General features: G+C 47.9%; 2 protein-coding genes across 4 annotated transcripts in view; one reads left to right on the top strand and one right to left on the bottom strand.

The window, feature by feature from the left end:
- Positions 1-14,568, top strand: part of map3k21 (mitogen-activated protein kinase kinase kinase 21) — a 28,615-nt gene extending 14,047 nt beyond the window's left edge. The window contains exons 5-11 of one of the 2 annotated variants that reach the window (XM_056609314.1): positions 1,136-1,376; positions 1,850-1,972; positions 2,429-2,527; positions 3,490-3,640; positions 3,971-4,065; positions 5,065-5,883; positions 11,219-14,568. In XM_056609314.1, coding sequence (XP_056465289.1) covers positions 1,136-1,376; positions 1,850-1,972; positions 2,429-2,527; positions 3,490-3,640; positions 3,971-4,065; positions 5,065-5,883; positions 11,219-11,619 — 1,929 coding nt within the window. In that variant the 3' untranslated portion in view covers positions 11,620-14,568. Of the gene's footprint in view, positions 1-1,135; positions 1,377-1,849; positions 1,973-2,428; positions 2,528-3,489; positions 3,641-3,970; positions 4,066-5,061; positions 5,884-11,218 lie in introns of both variants that reach the window. The other variant, XM_056609315.1, reaches the window with a different exon arrangement.
- LOC130404526 (interleukin-22 receptor subunit alpha-2-like) lies at positions 12,871-16,710 on the bottom strand. 2 transcript variants are annotated; one of them, XM_056609317.1, is made up of 6 exons: positions 16,591-16,710; positions 15,961-16,072; positions 15,478-15,662; positions 15,075-15,217; positions 14,311-14,474; positions 12,871-13,840 (listed from the first exon to the last, which is right to left on the bottom strand). In XM_056609317.1, the coding sequence occupies exons 1-6, from the start codon at positions 16,697-16,699 to the stop codon at positions 13,834-13,836; spliced, it is 720 nt and encodes a 239-aa protein (XP_056465292.1). In that variant the 5' UTR covers positions 16,700-16,710; the 3' UTR covers positions 12,871-13,833. The 2 variants fall into 2 exon arrangements, with proteins under 2 accessions (XP_056465292.1, XP_056465291.1); XM_056609316.1 differs by having other exon boundaries at positions 12,871-13,857.
- Positions 16,711-17,004: the final 294 nt, after the last annotated feature.

Raw genomic sequence — 17,004 nt, forward strand, 5'->3', positions numbered from 1 at the left:
CATGCTACTGGTTTTAGGTTACGTTGCTCCTGCTGGCTAAGATTATATATCATGTCTGGTTGTAGAAAAGTAAAATAATGTTCAGCTTCATATTGGCTTTATGCTTAATTGTGTTCTAACAAATCCTTCCTTTATCCTCTGATGGCACATACTTGGGGTGCTTAACTTTTAAGCCATTGGGAAAGTTAATAAGTTATTACATATTAGGGGCAAACTGAGACAATGAGCATTTTTCCCAGCGGTAAAAATGGTCACATGGCCGTGTCCATAATGATATTCATTGACTCTCAGCACCACAGTTCGACCGCATTACAGGGTGGACCTCTTGAAACACGGTAATGCTGTTTATCTCTGCAGTCAGCGGTGTTCCCACAGCGATTCCCTGAGAAGGTTTCCCAAATAAGCCACTCCATAAGCAACTGCAACCGCCGATTTCCTGTCCAGATTTGCCAGTAATCTGCATCTCTGTGGGTGGCTTGTCTGGGGGGGACCACTTTAAAGCTGCTTTATGGAAGTCATCCAGTCAGGATTATACACGCTAAGCAAAGAGCAATTAAAGTAAGAATAGGAAGGGGATGGAGAGCTGAGCCAGTCATGAGAAAAACTTAAAAGCCGTTTTGTTCTTGTGACGACGGAACTCCATCGCTTGTGTGTTTTACAATATCACACTAGAACAGGCTGTGTCTTACATAGATGTCTGTCTGTCTGTCAGTACCTGGGTCATGCATCTCATCCCCAATGTGGTCTTGTTTTCGACACATACTGCCTTTGAAAGAGCTTGGCCTTATCATAGAGGATAATAGGCAAATTGGTCGATACTTGTCTTTATGTTCCTTAATGTAGCTTTTGGTTTTTCGCAACTGAAACACTGTCTCACCTTTTCTCTCTTTAACTCTCTGGAATATGTCTGTGGCTTCCTGTTTGGAAAGGTTGGCTGTGCGCGACCTTTCTACTAGGCTAGGGGTGAGGCCGGCCAAGACCTCCTGACACCACGTGGTCCGTCCTGGACCCAGCGCTGCTGGACTCTGTCCAAGGCCTCCCGTTTGGAAAGGCTGGCTCTGCGACTTCTATCTGGTTCCTCTTCCAGACGTTGTGTTTTAACCACTCTCTTTATCCTTCCCCCCAACCCCACCAGGAGCTGCGCTCGCGGGAGGAGGAGCTGTCGCGGGCCGCCCTGCAGCAGAAGTCCCAGGAGGAGCTGCTGAAGCGGCGGGAGCAGCAGTTGGCGGAGCGGGAGATCAACGTGCTGGAGCGGGAGCTCAACATCCTCATCTTCCAGCTCAACAAGGACAAGCCCAACGTCAAGAAGAGGAAGGGCAAGTTCAAGCGCTCCCGCCTAAAGCTGAAGGACGGCAACCGCATCAGCCTGCCCTCGGGTGAGTGTGTGTGTGTGTGTGTGTGTGTGTGTGTTTGTGTGTGTGTGTGTGTGTGTGTGACTGGGCATATGTGGATTAGTGTGTGTGTGACTGTGCATGTGTGTGCTTGCTTGCATGTGTGTGCGTGCGTGCGTGCGTGCACACGTATGGCTGTCCAGGTGTGATTGCGTACGGATGTGTGTGTGTGTGTATATGTACGTGCGGGTGTACGTGCGTGTGTGTGTGTGTGTGTGTGTGTGTGTGTGTGTGTGTGTGTGTGTGTGTGTGTGTGTGTGTGTGTGTGTGTGTGTGTGTGTGTGTGTGTGTGTGTGTGTTTGGGTGTGTGTGTGAGTGCTTGTGTGCATACAGGTTTGTGTGTTCTTATTGAACAACCGCATGTTGTTATATGTTATCCTCAGTGCCTAGCCTTTCATGCTTGTTTATAGGCCAGGTCTTCACATGACGTGTCATGCCCGTTTGTTGTGATGTCACAGATTTCCAACACAAAATCACGGTGCAGGCCTCGCCCTCAATGGACAAGAGGCGGAGTCTTCACAGCACAAACTCCTCCCCTCCCAGTAGCCCCACCCTCATCCCGCGACTACGAGCCATTCAGCGTAAGACCACTGTCTCACACGTTCTGTCTGTCTGAGTCTGAGACTCTCTGAGCACACAGTGGGGGGAGCCCCAGTCTGGTGGTTCATGGACAAGTTCATTCATAAATACCATGATGCAAATGATACTAAAAGACCCAATATGGAGTGCAAGGCTACAAGAGCACATGTTATCCATTCTTCTAGAACATCAAGATTTCTATTGCTCTGTCTTTTACACTCACAGACGGAGACACACACACACACACACATGCACAGACATAACAACTATTTCTGACTTGAAACACAGTTTAGGACAGTCCTTCCCGGACCTGCAACAACATTGTAGTATCGGAGAAACAAAAGTCAAAACAATCCAATCCAATCCATACAGTGCGCCTGTTCTAACCATCCATAATTCCCCTTGGTCTGGATGGGGTCCTGGCGTGACGGCTCCTGTGTTATGCTTCCCTTTCTCAGTGCAGTGTCGTCCGCACAGGGACAGTCTGTATGTTTACCAGCAGGAGGTGGATCTCACCAGCGAGTTGGCTGCAGACCACTCAGGGCTCAGGAGCAAAGGCAAGCCATGGGCTGCTCGGTCGCCCCCTCGCCCGGACCGCGGGCCCAGCCCTGTCCTGTCCTCCTTATATATACGGCTCAGAGAAAAGCAGCCGATGGTCTGCTGGTGGTTGGCTCAAAACTGAAAAAAATGGATCATCTCTGTGTTTGATCAACTCGGTTTGGGCAACTGGGTCTTGGTTGGTGTTGCAGGTTTCCTGTGTGGGATTCTAACCCCGTTTCTACGGTGTGCTGTGGTGTTATTGTGTTCAGGATGGCTGCAGTTTACCACCTTAACATCTCTTTTTGTGTGTCGATAACCTCACATTTTGGGAGTTGGTGGGGGTGTGGTGGTCTCACACGTTTTTCCCTTCTTGTTTGTTTTGACCTATCATGTAGCTGCAGGCAGGGATCTGTAAGCTTGTGATTGGGTAACACAAACTCAGCCAGCACAAGTAAACTATGAAAAGGTGTTTGTAAAGCTCTGAATCGAACACCATGTAGAAGCCACTATAGACATACATCTATTAAAAACCCTTATGAAAGCTTTATCCACTCGCACAAATCTGCCCAAGGCAGATAAAGCTTTCATAAGGGTTTCGGCTTTAACAGAGTAGGACGGCTGGATCTGAGATCAGGGGTCAGAAACACCTGTTTTTGTTACATTCAACCTAATCCATCTCTACGTGTTTGACTAAAATGCTCATTCTCTGGTTGCAACATCGTTTGCCCTTCAAGAAGAGGGCCGTCAACAGAAAAACATAAAAAATAACATTGGAATGAAATCCCAGCCATTGTCCTTCCCCGTACGTTACCATTGAAAGAGCATCAAAGGATACCACTTCCTGTAACAGTGGGGACCTTCCCAGTACGGTCATCACAGTCTCATCAACTAACACATTCAGCACGGGGAGGGGGTCAGCCCGGTTGTGTCGGTGCCGGTGTATCCAGTAACCGTGACGACGTGGTTCTCCTCCCCACAGTGACCCTGGATGAGAGCAACCGGACGTGGGGCCGCAGCACCCTCTTCAGGCCCGAGGAGTTCGACGACGTGAAGAAGGGCATCAAGAAGAAGGGCCGGACCTGGGGCCCCAGCTCGGTGCAGAGCAAGGAGCGGCCTGCCACCGCCGAGAGGTGAGGGGCGCACACACGCGGGCATGTACACACACACATAGAGACGCGCGCATGCGCACACACAAACACATACACGTACAGACATAGCTAAGCAGCGCAGTCAATCCAAAACTAACTCTCTGGGCTGAAAGGGTTTTCAGCCCGTAAGAGTTCTTGTACTTTACTGAAAACATGTTTTATATTCTATACATTTTGGTCAAATAGAATAGACAATTGTCGACAGAACCGTTTTCAATTGAAACAACGTGATGTTGTGTTTACCTTGTGTGTGTAGCATTTATTATGTTTACATATTTACAAAACCTGCGTGTGGTTGTGTGTGTGTATCAGAGTTCGACCCCTCTCTGATGGCAACAACCCGTGGTCCACCAGTCTGCTGAAGACCCAGAAGTCCGTCCCCCTGGCGGCGCTGTTCGCTGAACAAGGTGAGGCGGGCCCCCAGCCGCCTTATAGGGGCCCCACAGCTGAACAAGGTGAGGCGGGCCCCCAGCCGCCTTATAGGGGCCCCACTGCTGAACAAGGTGAGGCGGGCCCCCAGCCATCTTATAGGGGCCCCACAGCTGAGCAAGGTGAGGCGGGCCCCCAGCCATCTTATAGGGGCCCGTCAGCCGAACCCCTACTCTCTCCTCAGTCATTGCTTCTTTCTTCCAGATCACTTTGACATTTGCAAAACCAAACCCCAAAATTCTAGCCTGGCTCCGCCCGCCTAAGTACTACCGTTCAATTTGAATTTCCCTTCAGTCTGGGTCAGGTCTGGGTCTGCGGTATGTTAGTGGGTTTTCTCTGTCTAAATGTTCTGTGTCCAATCAGTGAACAGAGGGAGTGGCTGAGATCAATGACGTTAAAGTCAGCTCTCGTTGACGGGCATCTTCACGCACAGTGATTGGTTTAAAACCTGCGTGCAACGTGATTCCCGGCCAAACGTTAGCGATTGGTTATGGCAGATCCAGAGTGGCACTGGGCAGATCCAATAGTTTTAAACTTCAACAGACACCCGCCTTCAAGTGAGTTAACGTTTGTCAATTGAGTAGGTCCAGACTCTCTGTGCAAATGAAATGAAGTACGAGAGTACTTCATTTAGTAGTTAGAAATCCAGAGTAGTATTAGAAATTGATCCTGCCTTAAATGCTCAAATATCGGAGAGAACATGACAATGGAGTCAAATCGCCCTCTACTGGTTAAATGCATGCTATTGCAGGAACCACCTTTTACTGGCCGTTTTGGATATTTCATATATGAACTATAAACAAAATTATGCCTTGTTTATGTTGCTAAATTGTATTGTATATATTGTGTGCACGTCTGGTACACTTCAGCACTGAAGTGTTTGTGACTGGGTTTCTGCCTCTCCATTGAGGCATTCATCAAAAATCCTTGTCCACCCCATGTCATGTTTTAATGAACAACTGTTCTGTGACCAGCAGGGGGCGGTAAAGACGACACCTACTCCCCAGACGGCGGAGATGGTGGCAGCAGCAGCAGCTCGAAACCAAAGCAACTCAAGTTCCCCAACCAGGTGTACATCGACCTACCTCTGTGGAGGGAGGACCCGGAGGCCCAGGGCACCGGGGCCGCTCCCTGCTGGCCGGGCGGGGAGCTTGGGACCGCGGGGGGGCCGGAGTGTCCCGAGGACCCCTGCACCACCACATCCACCTCCTCCACCTCCACAACCCCCCAGGTCACGCCCACCAACAGCCTGAAGCGTGCCTCGGCGCGACGCCGGACCGACGCGGTGCTGTACGGATGCGGGGCCCTGCTGGCCTCGCTGGCGCTGGGCTACGACCTGCGGGAGGCCCTCAGGAGCCCCGAGGACGCCGGGGAGCCGCAGCGCGAGGAGAAGAAGAAGAAGGAGGGGCTCTTCCAGCGCGCCACCCGCTTCCGACGCAGCACCTCTCCACCGGGAGGCCGCGCCCCCCGCAAGGAGGAGCCCGCCTCTGGCCACTCCCCCGGCCACGCCCCCGGACCCGTCAATCTCATCTCCATGTCGGCCATCGTGGAGGGCAACGCCTCCAGTGGTGTGCTGCGGACGGGGGGAGGCGGGGGTGCGGAAGGGGACCCGGGGGGGAAGGGGGAGGCTCCGGACGCCGTGGCCGGGGTGGAGGGGCAGCAGGACACGGTGGCAGGAGCAGCTCGGACCCAGAGCCAGCCCCCGGCACAGACACCCAGCCCGGCACCAGAGCCGGGGCACCCGGTCCCAGGACTACGGTTACGGAGGAGGAAGTCCTCCTCCACCAGCCCCAGTAGTGAGTAACACAGGCTATAGTAGTGAGTAACACAGGCTATAGTAGTGAGTAACACAGGCTATAGTAGTGAGTAACACAGGCTATAGTAGTGAGTAACACAGGCTATAGTATTGAGTAACACAGGGACTACTGTAGTGAGTAACACAGGCTATAGTAGTGAGTAACACAGGGACTACAGTAGTGAGTAACACAGGCTATTGTAGTGAGTAACACAGGCTATAGTAGTGAGTAACACAGGCTATAGTAGTGAGTAACACAGGCTATAGTAGTGAGTAACACATGGACTACTGTCGTGAGTAACACAGGGACTACTGTAGTGAGTAACACAGGGACTACTGTAGTGAGTAACAAAGGATATAGTAGTGAGTAACACAGAGACCACTGTAGTGAGTAACACAGGCTATAGTAGTGAGTAACACAGGGACCACTGTAGTGAGTAACACAGGCTATAGTAGTGAGTAACACAGGCTATAGTAGTGAGTAACACATGCTAAAGCAGTGAGTAACACAGGCTATAGTAGTGAGTAACACAGGCTATATTGGTGAGTAACACAGGGACTACTGTAGTGAGTAACACAGGCTATAGTATTGAGTAACACAGGGACCACTGTAGTTAGTAACACAGGCTACAGTAGTGAGTAACACAGGGACTTCAGTAGTGAGTAACTCAGGCTATAGCAGTGAGGTCTACTTTAGCGAGTAACACAGGCTAACGTAGTGAGGTCTACTTTAGCGATTAACACAGGCTATATTAGTGAGTAACACAGGGACCACTGTAGTTAGTAACACAGGCTATAGTAGTGAGTAACACAGGGACTACAGTAGTGAGTAACATAGGCTATAGCAGTGAGGTCTACTTTAGCGAGTAACGCAGGCTATAGTAGTGAGTAACACAGGGACCACTGTAGTTAGTAACACAGGCTGTAGTAGTGAGTAACACAGGCTATAGTAATGAGGTCTACAGTAGTGAGGATCACAGGGACTACTACATTCTTAAAAATGCTGACATCTGACAGACACTTCTTAAAATGTAGTGCTATATTACTGTTCAGGCTTTCGCTCTAATGCACAGGGCCTTCCCACTACACCTAGATTTGGGGGGTTGTAGGCAAGGCAAGGCAACTTTAATTATATAGCACTTTTCATACACAAGGCAGACTCAAAGTGCTTCACATATAATCATTGTCATACAATAAAATAAAATAATAGGTAAGTAAAAGAAAAACATATGCAAAAAAATAGAAAGTTAAAAAGGAATTTTTGTATTAAAATAGAAAATAAAGGCAAAGTTATTTAGCAGAAAGCTATAGCAAACATAAAAGTCTTCAGTCTTGTTTTAAAGGTGCTCAGAGTTGGGGCAAGTCTTAAATCCTCTGGGAGTCTATGCCAGCTATTTGTTGCGTAGTAACTAAATCCTGCTTTCCCATGTTTTGTGTTTACTCTGGGGATAATTAACAGATTGGTCTCAGAGCTTCTTAGTGGTCTAAAAGGCTGATGTAGTGGAAGCATATCAGTTAAATATTTTGGGCCCAAACCATGTAGGGATTTTTAGGTAAGCAACATGATTTTAAAATCAATTCTCTGACTTACAGGAAGCCAATGTAACGATTTCAGAATTGGTGTAATATGATCAAATTTTTTGGTCTTTGTTAGAACTCTAGCAGCAGCATTCTGAACAAGCTGAAGCTTCCTCAGAGTTTGTTTTGGGAGACCTGTAAGGAGACCATTGCAGTAATCAAGCTTACTAGTGATAAAGGCATGTACAAGCTTTTGTAAGTCTTCGTTGGACATGAGCCCTCTAAGTCTTGCTACATTTTTAAGGTGATAATATGCAGATTTTGTAACTGATTTGATGTGACTGTCAAAATGTAAATCTGAATCCATGATAACCCCTAGATTTCTGGCTTTGATTGAGGTTTTCAGGGACAGAGAGTGAAGATGTTGGGTTACTTTGAGCCTTTCCGTTTTAGAACCAAATACAATTATCTCTGTTTTGTCCTCATTTACTTGAAGGAAATTTCGGCACATCCATTCCTTCACTTGCTCAATGCACTGGCACAGCAGATCTATGGGCCGATAGTCATTTGGTGATAGCGATACATAGATTTGCGTGTCATCAGCATAGCAATGATGGTCAATATTGTTATTTTGCATGATTTGCCCTAGTGGGAGCATGTAGATGTTGAATAAAGAGGGTCCTAAGATCGAACCTTGTGGGACTCCACATGTCACGTTGGTTGATTCTGATACAAAGTCGCCAATGGAAACAAAGTAGTTCCTATTTTGTAGGTAAGACCTGAACCAATTTAAGACAGTGCCTGAAAGCCCCACCCAGTTTTCTAACCTTTCCAGAAGTAATGTATGGTCTACAGTGTCGAATGCAGCACTGAGGTCAAGTAGCATTAGTATTGAGGTTTTGCCAGAGTCTGTGTTAAGACGGATGTCGTTTACAACTTTAATAAGGGCGGTCTCAGTGCTGTGCAGGGGTCGAAATCCTGATTGGAAGGTGTCATAGCAACCAGTTGATGCCAGGAAGTGATTTAGTTTCTGGAGGACAACTTTCTCAATGATTTTACTTATGAAGGGTAGATTCGATATTGGTCTGTAGTTGTTAATAATAGAGGCATCTAGGCTCCGCTTTTTTAAAAGGGGTTTAATAACTGCAGTTTTCAAAGCTTTTGGGAAATTGACTGACTGGAGAGATTTGTTAACTATCTGCAATATGTCTACTGCTAGGCAGTCAAAAACATTCTTAAAGAGGTTGGTAGGAATAGTATCAAGGCAACAGGTGGATGGCTTTAGTAGTGTCACAGTTTCCACAAGATTTTGAGAGTCTATAACATTAAAGCATGCCATCCTTGCCACGTAATTTTTGCCTGAACAGGGTGGTAGTCCAACATTTTTGTTTGAAGTGGAGATATTGATGGCGCGTCTGATACCTTCAATTTTATCAATATAAAATGCTGCAAACTCATTGCATTTCTGCGTGGAATGGAGATCAGGTGGAATTTCTGTTGGGGGGTTGGTCAGTCTGTCAACAGTTGCAAATAGGGTTTTTGCATTATTAGTGTTGGTTTTAATGATATTGGAGAAAAATATTTCTCGAGCATTTTTTAAGTCTAAATTGTAGGTACGGAAAATCGCAAAGGGAGGGGACATTGGTGCTGGAGAGATCGCTATGGGAGAGATGAGGCTGGGGGTCATAACAAAGGGCAGAGACATTGGGGCTGGAGATATAGCTATGGGAGAAATGAGGCTGGAGGTCACCACAAAGGGAGGAGACATTGGGGCTGGAGAGATAGCTATGATTGGGGCAGGTTGGCACGGTTAATTTCAGTGACGGGCTAATCCGGCTGATACATGTCTTCTTCTCAACCTGTGCTCTGATTGTGGCCTGTGCGTCAGACCTTGGCAAGGTCTGTGGGCTGTCTGCTATCTGTGTGTAAGATAGTGGCAGAGTAGGAGGGGGGTGGCCGTTCCTCGCCAAGCCAGCATCAGCGATGGGGGAAGGCACAGTGTTGATGGCGTCGGGCGGGCTGTTGTCTCTCTTCAAGGTCTTCTTCTCAACCTGTGCTCTGATTGTGGCCTGTGCGTCAGACCATGGAGGGGGGTGGCCGTTCCTCGCCAAGCCAGCGTCAGCGATGGGGGAAGGCACAGTGTCGATGGCGTCGGACGGGCTGTTGTCTATCTTTAAGGTCTGTGGGCTGTCTGCTATCTGTGTGTCAGATAGTGGCAGAGTAGATGTGTGGTGGAGGCTGTAGTCTCGCTTCTTCTCAACCTGTGCTCTGACTGTGGCCTGTGCATCAGACCATGGAGATTTGTGGGAAAGCGAGAAGAGAAGATTGTCCCTCAACAGTTTTGAGCTTAACCTGTTTGGGTGTAGGCCATCTGCTCTGAAAAGATATTTGCGCCCCCAGAATAAATTGAAGTTGTCAATAAAGCCCCTTCCTCTTTCATTGCAGACTCTGGAAAGCCATGTATTCAGTGCAAGTAGACGACTGAATCTGTTTATTCCCCTGTCAACTGCTGGTATGGGTCCACTGATGAATGACTTGATGTGTATTTTGTCCAGTGAATCCAATAGATCAGTGTAATCCCTCTTCAGAAGTTCTGACTGTTCTCTTTGAATGTCATTAAATCCTGCATGCACAATAATCTGTGAGATTTTGGGGTTTTCCAATATGATTTTGGCTAGTTTATGGTTGATATCACTAACCATTCCATATGGGAAGATGCATGTTTTGATCTTCTTACCGGTTATATCCTTGATAATTGAGTCTCCTATAATCAGAGTGTCTGGTTCATCTGCTTTCTCTGAGATGGGCCCTTGTTGGACGGTGGCAGACACATGCGCAGCCTGCCTCCGTGGCGACTGGTTGTTCCGTCTCTGTCCGCACTGTCCGTCCGGACGCATCTCGGGGCTCAGGGGTGCATCAGTGGCAGGCGCGTTCGTGGACTCTTGAAGTGGCAGGAACCGGTTCATCAGTGGCAGGGTTAATTTCAGTGACGGGCTAATCCGGCTGATACATGTAACTTTAGCTTTGGGTAGCTTAGCATTTGGCGTTGAGTGAACTTGTTGATTCACTTTGGTATGTTGTTTTGGCTTAGCGCCGACTCTGTGCCAGTGAGACGCAGCTGGAACTGTCTCTCTCTTGTCCAGCTTCGGGAAGGATACAGTGTAGCTTTGATCATCTTGCTGTATCTGAGTGAGCTCAGCAAACTCACCCATCGGCACTGTATCCTGTGGGAGTCCTTTGATTTTTCTAATGCTGCTAGTCTCGTTTCAATTAAAGCCAATGTCTGTTGCAGTTTCCCAGTCTCCGTGCCTGAGATATCCGAATACAGAGGCATGTTGGCGATAGGAAAGTCCAAGGCTTTTTCTGTGGTCTGATCCGGGAGTAAAAAGTGCCAAAATGTTTTGTTGAATCGAGCAATTGAGGTTGACGGAAACAAACTATATACTGTTAGGTAAATATAATAAGATAAGATAAAGTAGATCTGAACGATGAATTAAGTAGTTTTTTCCAATGCCTAGCGGAGCTTCGGGAAACATGACCTCTCTCTCTGCTCTCTCTCAGACAGGATCAGTTGTAGTAGCCAGAATGTTTGATGACATTACCTGGTCACCCAAAATGATAATTGTAACAGACAAGCAGTAGCACAGTTAACTACTAGTTAAACTTTAATTCCGTTCCTGTGTGATCAAACCTCCAGTTGGGTGCAGACCAGGATCAATGTAACCCTTTCCATCACATCCAATCCAAAACAAGTTCTAGGGTTCGGTTTTCTTTTGATCCATGTTTGTGAATCTGAATATCCCTTCTCATTCCTCCAGCCAATGGGCCGCCGCCAGAGCAGGCTCCTCCTCCTCCCTCCACCAATCAGAAGAAGTCAGAGAAGGAGCAGAAGAACGGCCCGGCGGCGGTGGAGCACAGGAAGAAACCTGAGGCGCCGTGCTCCAGGCCCCGGCCCCTGTCCCTGCGGGCCAAGCCCCAGACCTGGGCCCTGCTGCGGGGCCGCAACAAGAGCTACTCCCTGGGCCACTACTCGGGCCACAAGAGCTCCCAGGCCCTGACGGTGATGCTGGGCCCCCAGGGGCCCGGCGTGGCGGACTGCTCCCTGCTGGACATGGACACGGAGGGCCAGAAGAGGGACTGCACCGTGCCGCTGTGCCGCATCCAGAGCTCCCCGGGCCGCCCCTCCGTCTTCCAGCTGGAGAAGGACTTCCTCTCCTAGGGGCCCGGAGAGGTCTGTTGGTGGTGGTGCTGCTGCTGGGCGCTGAGCCGGGGGCCCCCGTACCCATAGTGTTCTACTACAGGAAGGGCTCCTCCAACGTCTCCAGCGCTGGACCTCCTGGAAGTCACTGCCTGTTGATTTTTATTTTCATTCATATATTCATACATTCATTCCAGATCAAAGAGCTGCATTCAGAGGAAGGTTCCAGAGCTGTGAAGGCAGCTCTACCGCTTTGGTTCAGGTGCTCCGCTGCCCTCGCTGGCCTTTAGACCCTCTCCAAGGTGGCCTTGTCTTCTCTTCCTCCCTTCCTCTCTTTGATCTATGATTGGCACAGCTAAACGTTGACCGCCGCTGTAGCCAATGGCAACACGGTTCCTTCACCTGTTTTATTTATACATGTTGCCGTTGGTGATGTAGAAGAGACTCGCTGCAGGGTGGAGCAGGGTGTGAGCAGCGCGGCGGAGAAGGTAAGCTTCCCTCTGGTTTCCTTACGGACCCCCTGGCGCCGGTACTGATAGTCATCAGACTTGTTACAGAATAATTGATGCATTTATTGTCAAGCAGTAACTAAATCCAATCAAAACGCTTTGATTTACAAAGCGTCTTTTTTGTTTGTTTGTTTTTATCCATTTCCTTTGGCGGCTGGTACCTGTCTGTCTTCAATGTTGATGCCAGTTTGGGGAAGACTAATTATGATCCGAGTGCTAGCAATGCATGGGTGTAAAGTTTCCACTCAGAATTTAGACTGAAATGAAATCCAAAAGACTCTACCTTATCTCTGGAACATAGCCGTATGGCGCTTATATGGCTTTTGTAAAAGTATTTATATTCAACATCTCCTCAACTTTTGGCATTCACAATTGTGTGAATCTTAATTTTATGAAAAATCAAGAATCTATAAGTAATGAATAACTCTTTAATGTAATAATACGCTAGGAAGTGTAAACCAAGTAACAGCGTATAAAAAAACCACTTGTTCCACGTGAGGATGTAATTACGTTAAGACCATGGTACTGATGACTTAAAAAAACAATCAATAACCAATATGTGTTGGCCTTTTCTTGTGGTGTGCTGGGAAGTCGGTAAAGATAATGAATTGAAGTTGTGTCAAGGCCAGATGTAACGTGTGTGCGTGGTTCACAGGACGTTCAACTTTATTATTTTATAAACCAGACACATGCCTTCGCTACTGCTTTAACGACCACTAAAACCATTCTGAAGTAGTGGGAAGGAAACCATTATAATGGAGGAGGTTTTTATTCGACAAGACCAATTCTCAGAAACACCGTCGCCTTATTGATGTACTTCATGAAGCACCGCATTTCATCATACTGTAACATGATTTTGTATCGCAAAGCTAGGATTTCAGGGCTTCAGCAGCCAGCCAATAAGAGACGCATAACAACATAACTAGCCTACCACTATCTCAGAGTTCTACGCACTGCTATTACTGAAGGTTAGTCTGAGCTGAGCAGGACTGCTCTATGCATACCCCCCCGATGTCTTAACAGTGGAGAACATATCTTCAATCGAGCACAATGTTTTTGAACAAGGGCTCTCTCAGTCTCATGTATTTGACCAAAACCACTACGTGAAAAACCAGCTGCTTATATAGATGACATATATATATTTTTAAAGAGATCTGAATATGACCTCAGCTCGTCTGATGACACCCTACACACTGCTCCTCTGTGATTATTCCCCGAGACGTCGGAAGGACATAATGAACAAAGTGCGGGACGTGATCTGTTTTTTAATTTGTTCTGTTTGATGTAAATCTTTTATTTTTGTTATCACAACAGTATTGGTTATTTTTCACTCCTGATTGATCAAAATAAGAGAGTATTGAACAATGTTAATAAAGTGTAAATCAGGACTTAGATTTGACCCTTGTGTTTTGTTTACAAGATTGAATAATTTATATTGCCTGAGAAAACGATGCTTAGTCATATTGTGAGTTTTAAGAAATAAAAAAAAACTTTATTCTGGAGCAAATAGCTGATGATTTGTGTACAGTTTCAGACATTTGCACCAGGTCCGTTTTTTAACAGAATGTTACATGAATCATTAAGAATAAAGCTTGAAATATTTAATGTGAGTCGTCTTCTTCCATTCTGCGCCGGCCGCCGTCAGCCTGAAGCTGGAAGTGAGGACTGAATCCACAGAGGTGTGGGTTCAGATCCTTCTCGTATCCTCCAACAGCTCAGCTAGGGATCAGGATCTGAAGGAGTGAAGAGGCTGGATGAAAGAAGAGAGGGGAAGAGTGGTGAAGGAGAAACAAGTTGTGTGGATGTTTTCAGGTGATATGAAGTGGGAGTCTAAAAGGAAGTGACATTAGCATTAACAAAAGATACCACTTATTGTATACGGTGCGTTATACATATACAGTATCTATCTACATATATATATATATATCTATGCAGAAATACATCTCTTTTACAGTTTGACAGGAATAAATACTAAACAAATACTAAATATCTAACTCTGTGCTCTAGGTCTTTCTCAAAAAGAGCAATACGTTAAGAACACAACTTCAATTAGCACTGGCTGTAGAAGGTTTCTACCCCCAAAGCATTACATCAGCTTGGTTACAACGGCAAAATAATCCAGAGCTTTCCATTAACCCTAAAGTATTTATTAATTTACGTGCATATGTATTTATTTAACAGTGTTCAGTCGTGCAGTAAGTACCTGGCGGCTGCATGCTGCAGAGTAGTGATGCATAAGGAGGGCGTGGGGGCACTGCTCTTGCCCCGCAGACACACCACACACTGGGCCTGGAGGCAGTACTCGGTGCCTGCTCTCAGGTAGTCCAGGACCAACTCCTTCTTACAAGACTTCATCTCAATCCTGTCCTGCAGAGAGGACAAGAGGATGGAAGGAAGGAAACAATGGGAGGCCGACAGTAGTTGAAGGGTTGGTTATACCGTATCTTGTAATCTCCTTCTCTATTGTGTTTACTGGTATTCTTATCTTTACAAAATGCAATGCATTTACGCGAAACAAATCACTATATTCCGAAAAGAGAGGGAGATGTCCGTAAGAGGAAGGGGAAGTTCACGACAGAGTCAACCTGCGATCAAACAGGTGAGCTGTGACCTGCTGATGCTGTGTTGCTGTTGCCATGGTTGACTTATCCTTTATTGTCCCTCTTTCGGGGAAATTCTTTCTCTGCTTTTGTCCCATCCAGGAGCCGTAGCACATACACTCTTGCACATGCGCACACAGAGGAGTGACCTTGTCAGGGGTACACACACGTGGGGGCACACCCGGAGCGGCGGGTAGCCGCAGTGCGGTGCCCGGGGAGCAGGTGGGGGTTTCAGGTGCCTTGCTCAAGGGCACCACATCCGTGGATGAGGACGTTGGAGAGTGCTGCACAACTACTCCCCCTGACCAACTTTTTTTTTTTGCCGACCAGTGTGCCACGGATGGTAACAATGTCAGAGTGGGGTTACCTCCTCGCCGCTGCTGTGTCGGAGATGGACTCTGCAGCAGAGCTTCTTGTGCAGCTTCCTCACCAGGGCAGGAGGAGGGATCAGGCGGACCACAAGGCCCTGTGCTGTCATCGTCAGGTTTAATGTTGGCGGGCTGATTTTTGCTGCAAAGAAGTACAGCGGGGATATATGAACAATAAGATATAAACACAGACTTTAATACAATGTGACGTAATGACGCTACATAATGGAGGGCAAGGAGGAGGAGGAGGAGGAGGAGGAGTCATGAGAGAGGGAGAATGAGGTGGTAGAGGTGGAGGCGGAGAAGCCAGAGAGGATGAGGTGGAGATGAAGGGAGCTGGAGGAGGAGGGGGAGGGGGAGGAGGAGAAGCAGGTTTGGTTGACTACACATCTGAAGACGTACTGTCCCAGCTCGGGCTGAAGCGGCGCGAGAGTGCCCAGGCTGAGCGGCTGGCCAGGAGGGTGGAGGAGGCGTGCACCCGGGCATAGTACCACTCCCTGGAGTCGGAGGTCACCCTGCTCAGGTCACACTGGAGACTCTGGATCCCCTGACAGCCCTTCACCTGCACCCACTGGGAGTCCCCATAGCTGAATGGAGGGTAAGAGATGGACTTTATTAATAATACACTATATTATATTATATAGATTGTGTGTGTGTGTGTGTGTGTGTGTGTGTGTGTGTGTGTGTGTGTGTGTGTGTGTGTGTGTGTGTGTGTGTGTGTGTGTGTGTGTGTGTGTGTGTGTGTGTGTGTGATGTGTGTTTCTGTATGTATTCTATGCTTATAATTGTGTGTGAGTGGGTGCGTGCGTGCGTGCGTGCGTGCGTGCGTGCGTGCGTGCGTGCGTGCGTGCGTGCGTGCATGCGTGTGTGTGCATGGGTTCTCACATCTTCCACTGGACTGAGTAGGTGAGCGTGGCGTTGTCTGGTGCGCTCCAGCGGAAGACGTTCTTGTAGTCCACAGAGTCAAACCTCGGGTCCATCGGAGAGGCCAACGACCCTGCAGCCACACACAGGACCACGTCATTCATCATCAAAACAAGGGGCTATTACACAGAAAATGTTGTCGCAATTGTCAACTAGATAGGGATTCGGGTGATTCCCTGAACATAATGTGCGATGGTGAGCATCCATATGCACACTGAGACTAGGCACGCATGGCACAGCAACCCATTTGGGCGCTACGGTCAGGGGGGGTGTCATAAATATATGGCCTGTGAAGTCCTTTGAGACTGTACCGGTGACTCAGACGAATACAGTTGAATTGAATTGCCGTGAATTGTAGTACCGTCTAGTCGGTGAGTGTTGGAGGATCTGGGGTGGATATCCCGATGTTGTTGCTGGTCAACCGGTCTTCCACCCTTGAGCAAGACGCCTAACCCCCCCCCTAACTACCTGCTCATTAACGACACCCAACTCAAGAGAGTCCCATGCCTACACCGCCACACATACATCCCACCTCCCACAACAACAACAACAACAACAACAACAACAACAACAACACTGGGGTACCCTTACCCTGTGCTGTGAGCCGGCTAGGGGGGTTCCCCGAGACCAGCACCCCGAGCATCAGAGAGACGGCGGTGTAGACCCTGGAGCCGGGACTCAGGAAGCCGCAGAGAGCCATGATGCAGAGCGACCAGGACACCGCAGACCCACGGTTCCGGGCACGGCGCCAGGCCTTATATTGACGCCGGCTTCCTCTTTCCTCAGGTGTTTTACAGTTCTTTGACACCTTGTTTTTCTGGACCGGTTTTGCATAGTCACGCTATTCTGGAATTACTTTCACTTCAATTAGAGCTGACGTCTTTTTTCTGAGGGGCGGCGTGGGGCAATTAAAAGAATATCAGGTTGTTGCATACAGTTTGTTGCTGGTTTATCGTCAGGTTTACAGCACCGTTTGTTTTAAGTCCATTTTTTTATGGGTTTACA

Source organism: Gadus chalcogrammus, chromosome 15, assembly GCF_026213295.1.
Source record: "Gadus chalcogrammus isolate NIFS_2021 chromosome 15, NIFS_Gcha_1.0, whole genome shotgun sequence".
Taxonomy (NCBI): Eukaryota; Metazoa; Chordata; class Actinopteri; order Gadiformes; family Gadidae; genus Gadus; species Gadus chalcogrammus.

What these genes read in the sequence shown, in the direction of transcription:
- LOC130404526 (XM_056609316.1), bottom strand. Translation starts at nt 16,699, where the DNA reads ATGGCTCTCTGCGGCTTCCTGAGTCCCGGCTCCAGGGTCTACACCGCC. An exon ending in TACTCAGTCCAGTGGAAGAT is followed by an intron (nt 15,663 to 15,960) that starts GTGAGAACCCAT and finishes CCCTCCATTCAG; the next exon opens with CTATGGGGACTCCCAGTGGG. An exon ending in CTGCAGCATGCAGCCGCCAG is followed by an intron (nt 13,858 to 14,310) that starts GTACTTACTGCA and finishes TCTTTCATCCAG; the next exon opens with CCTCTTCACTCCTTCAGATC.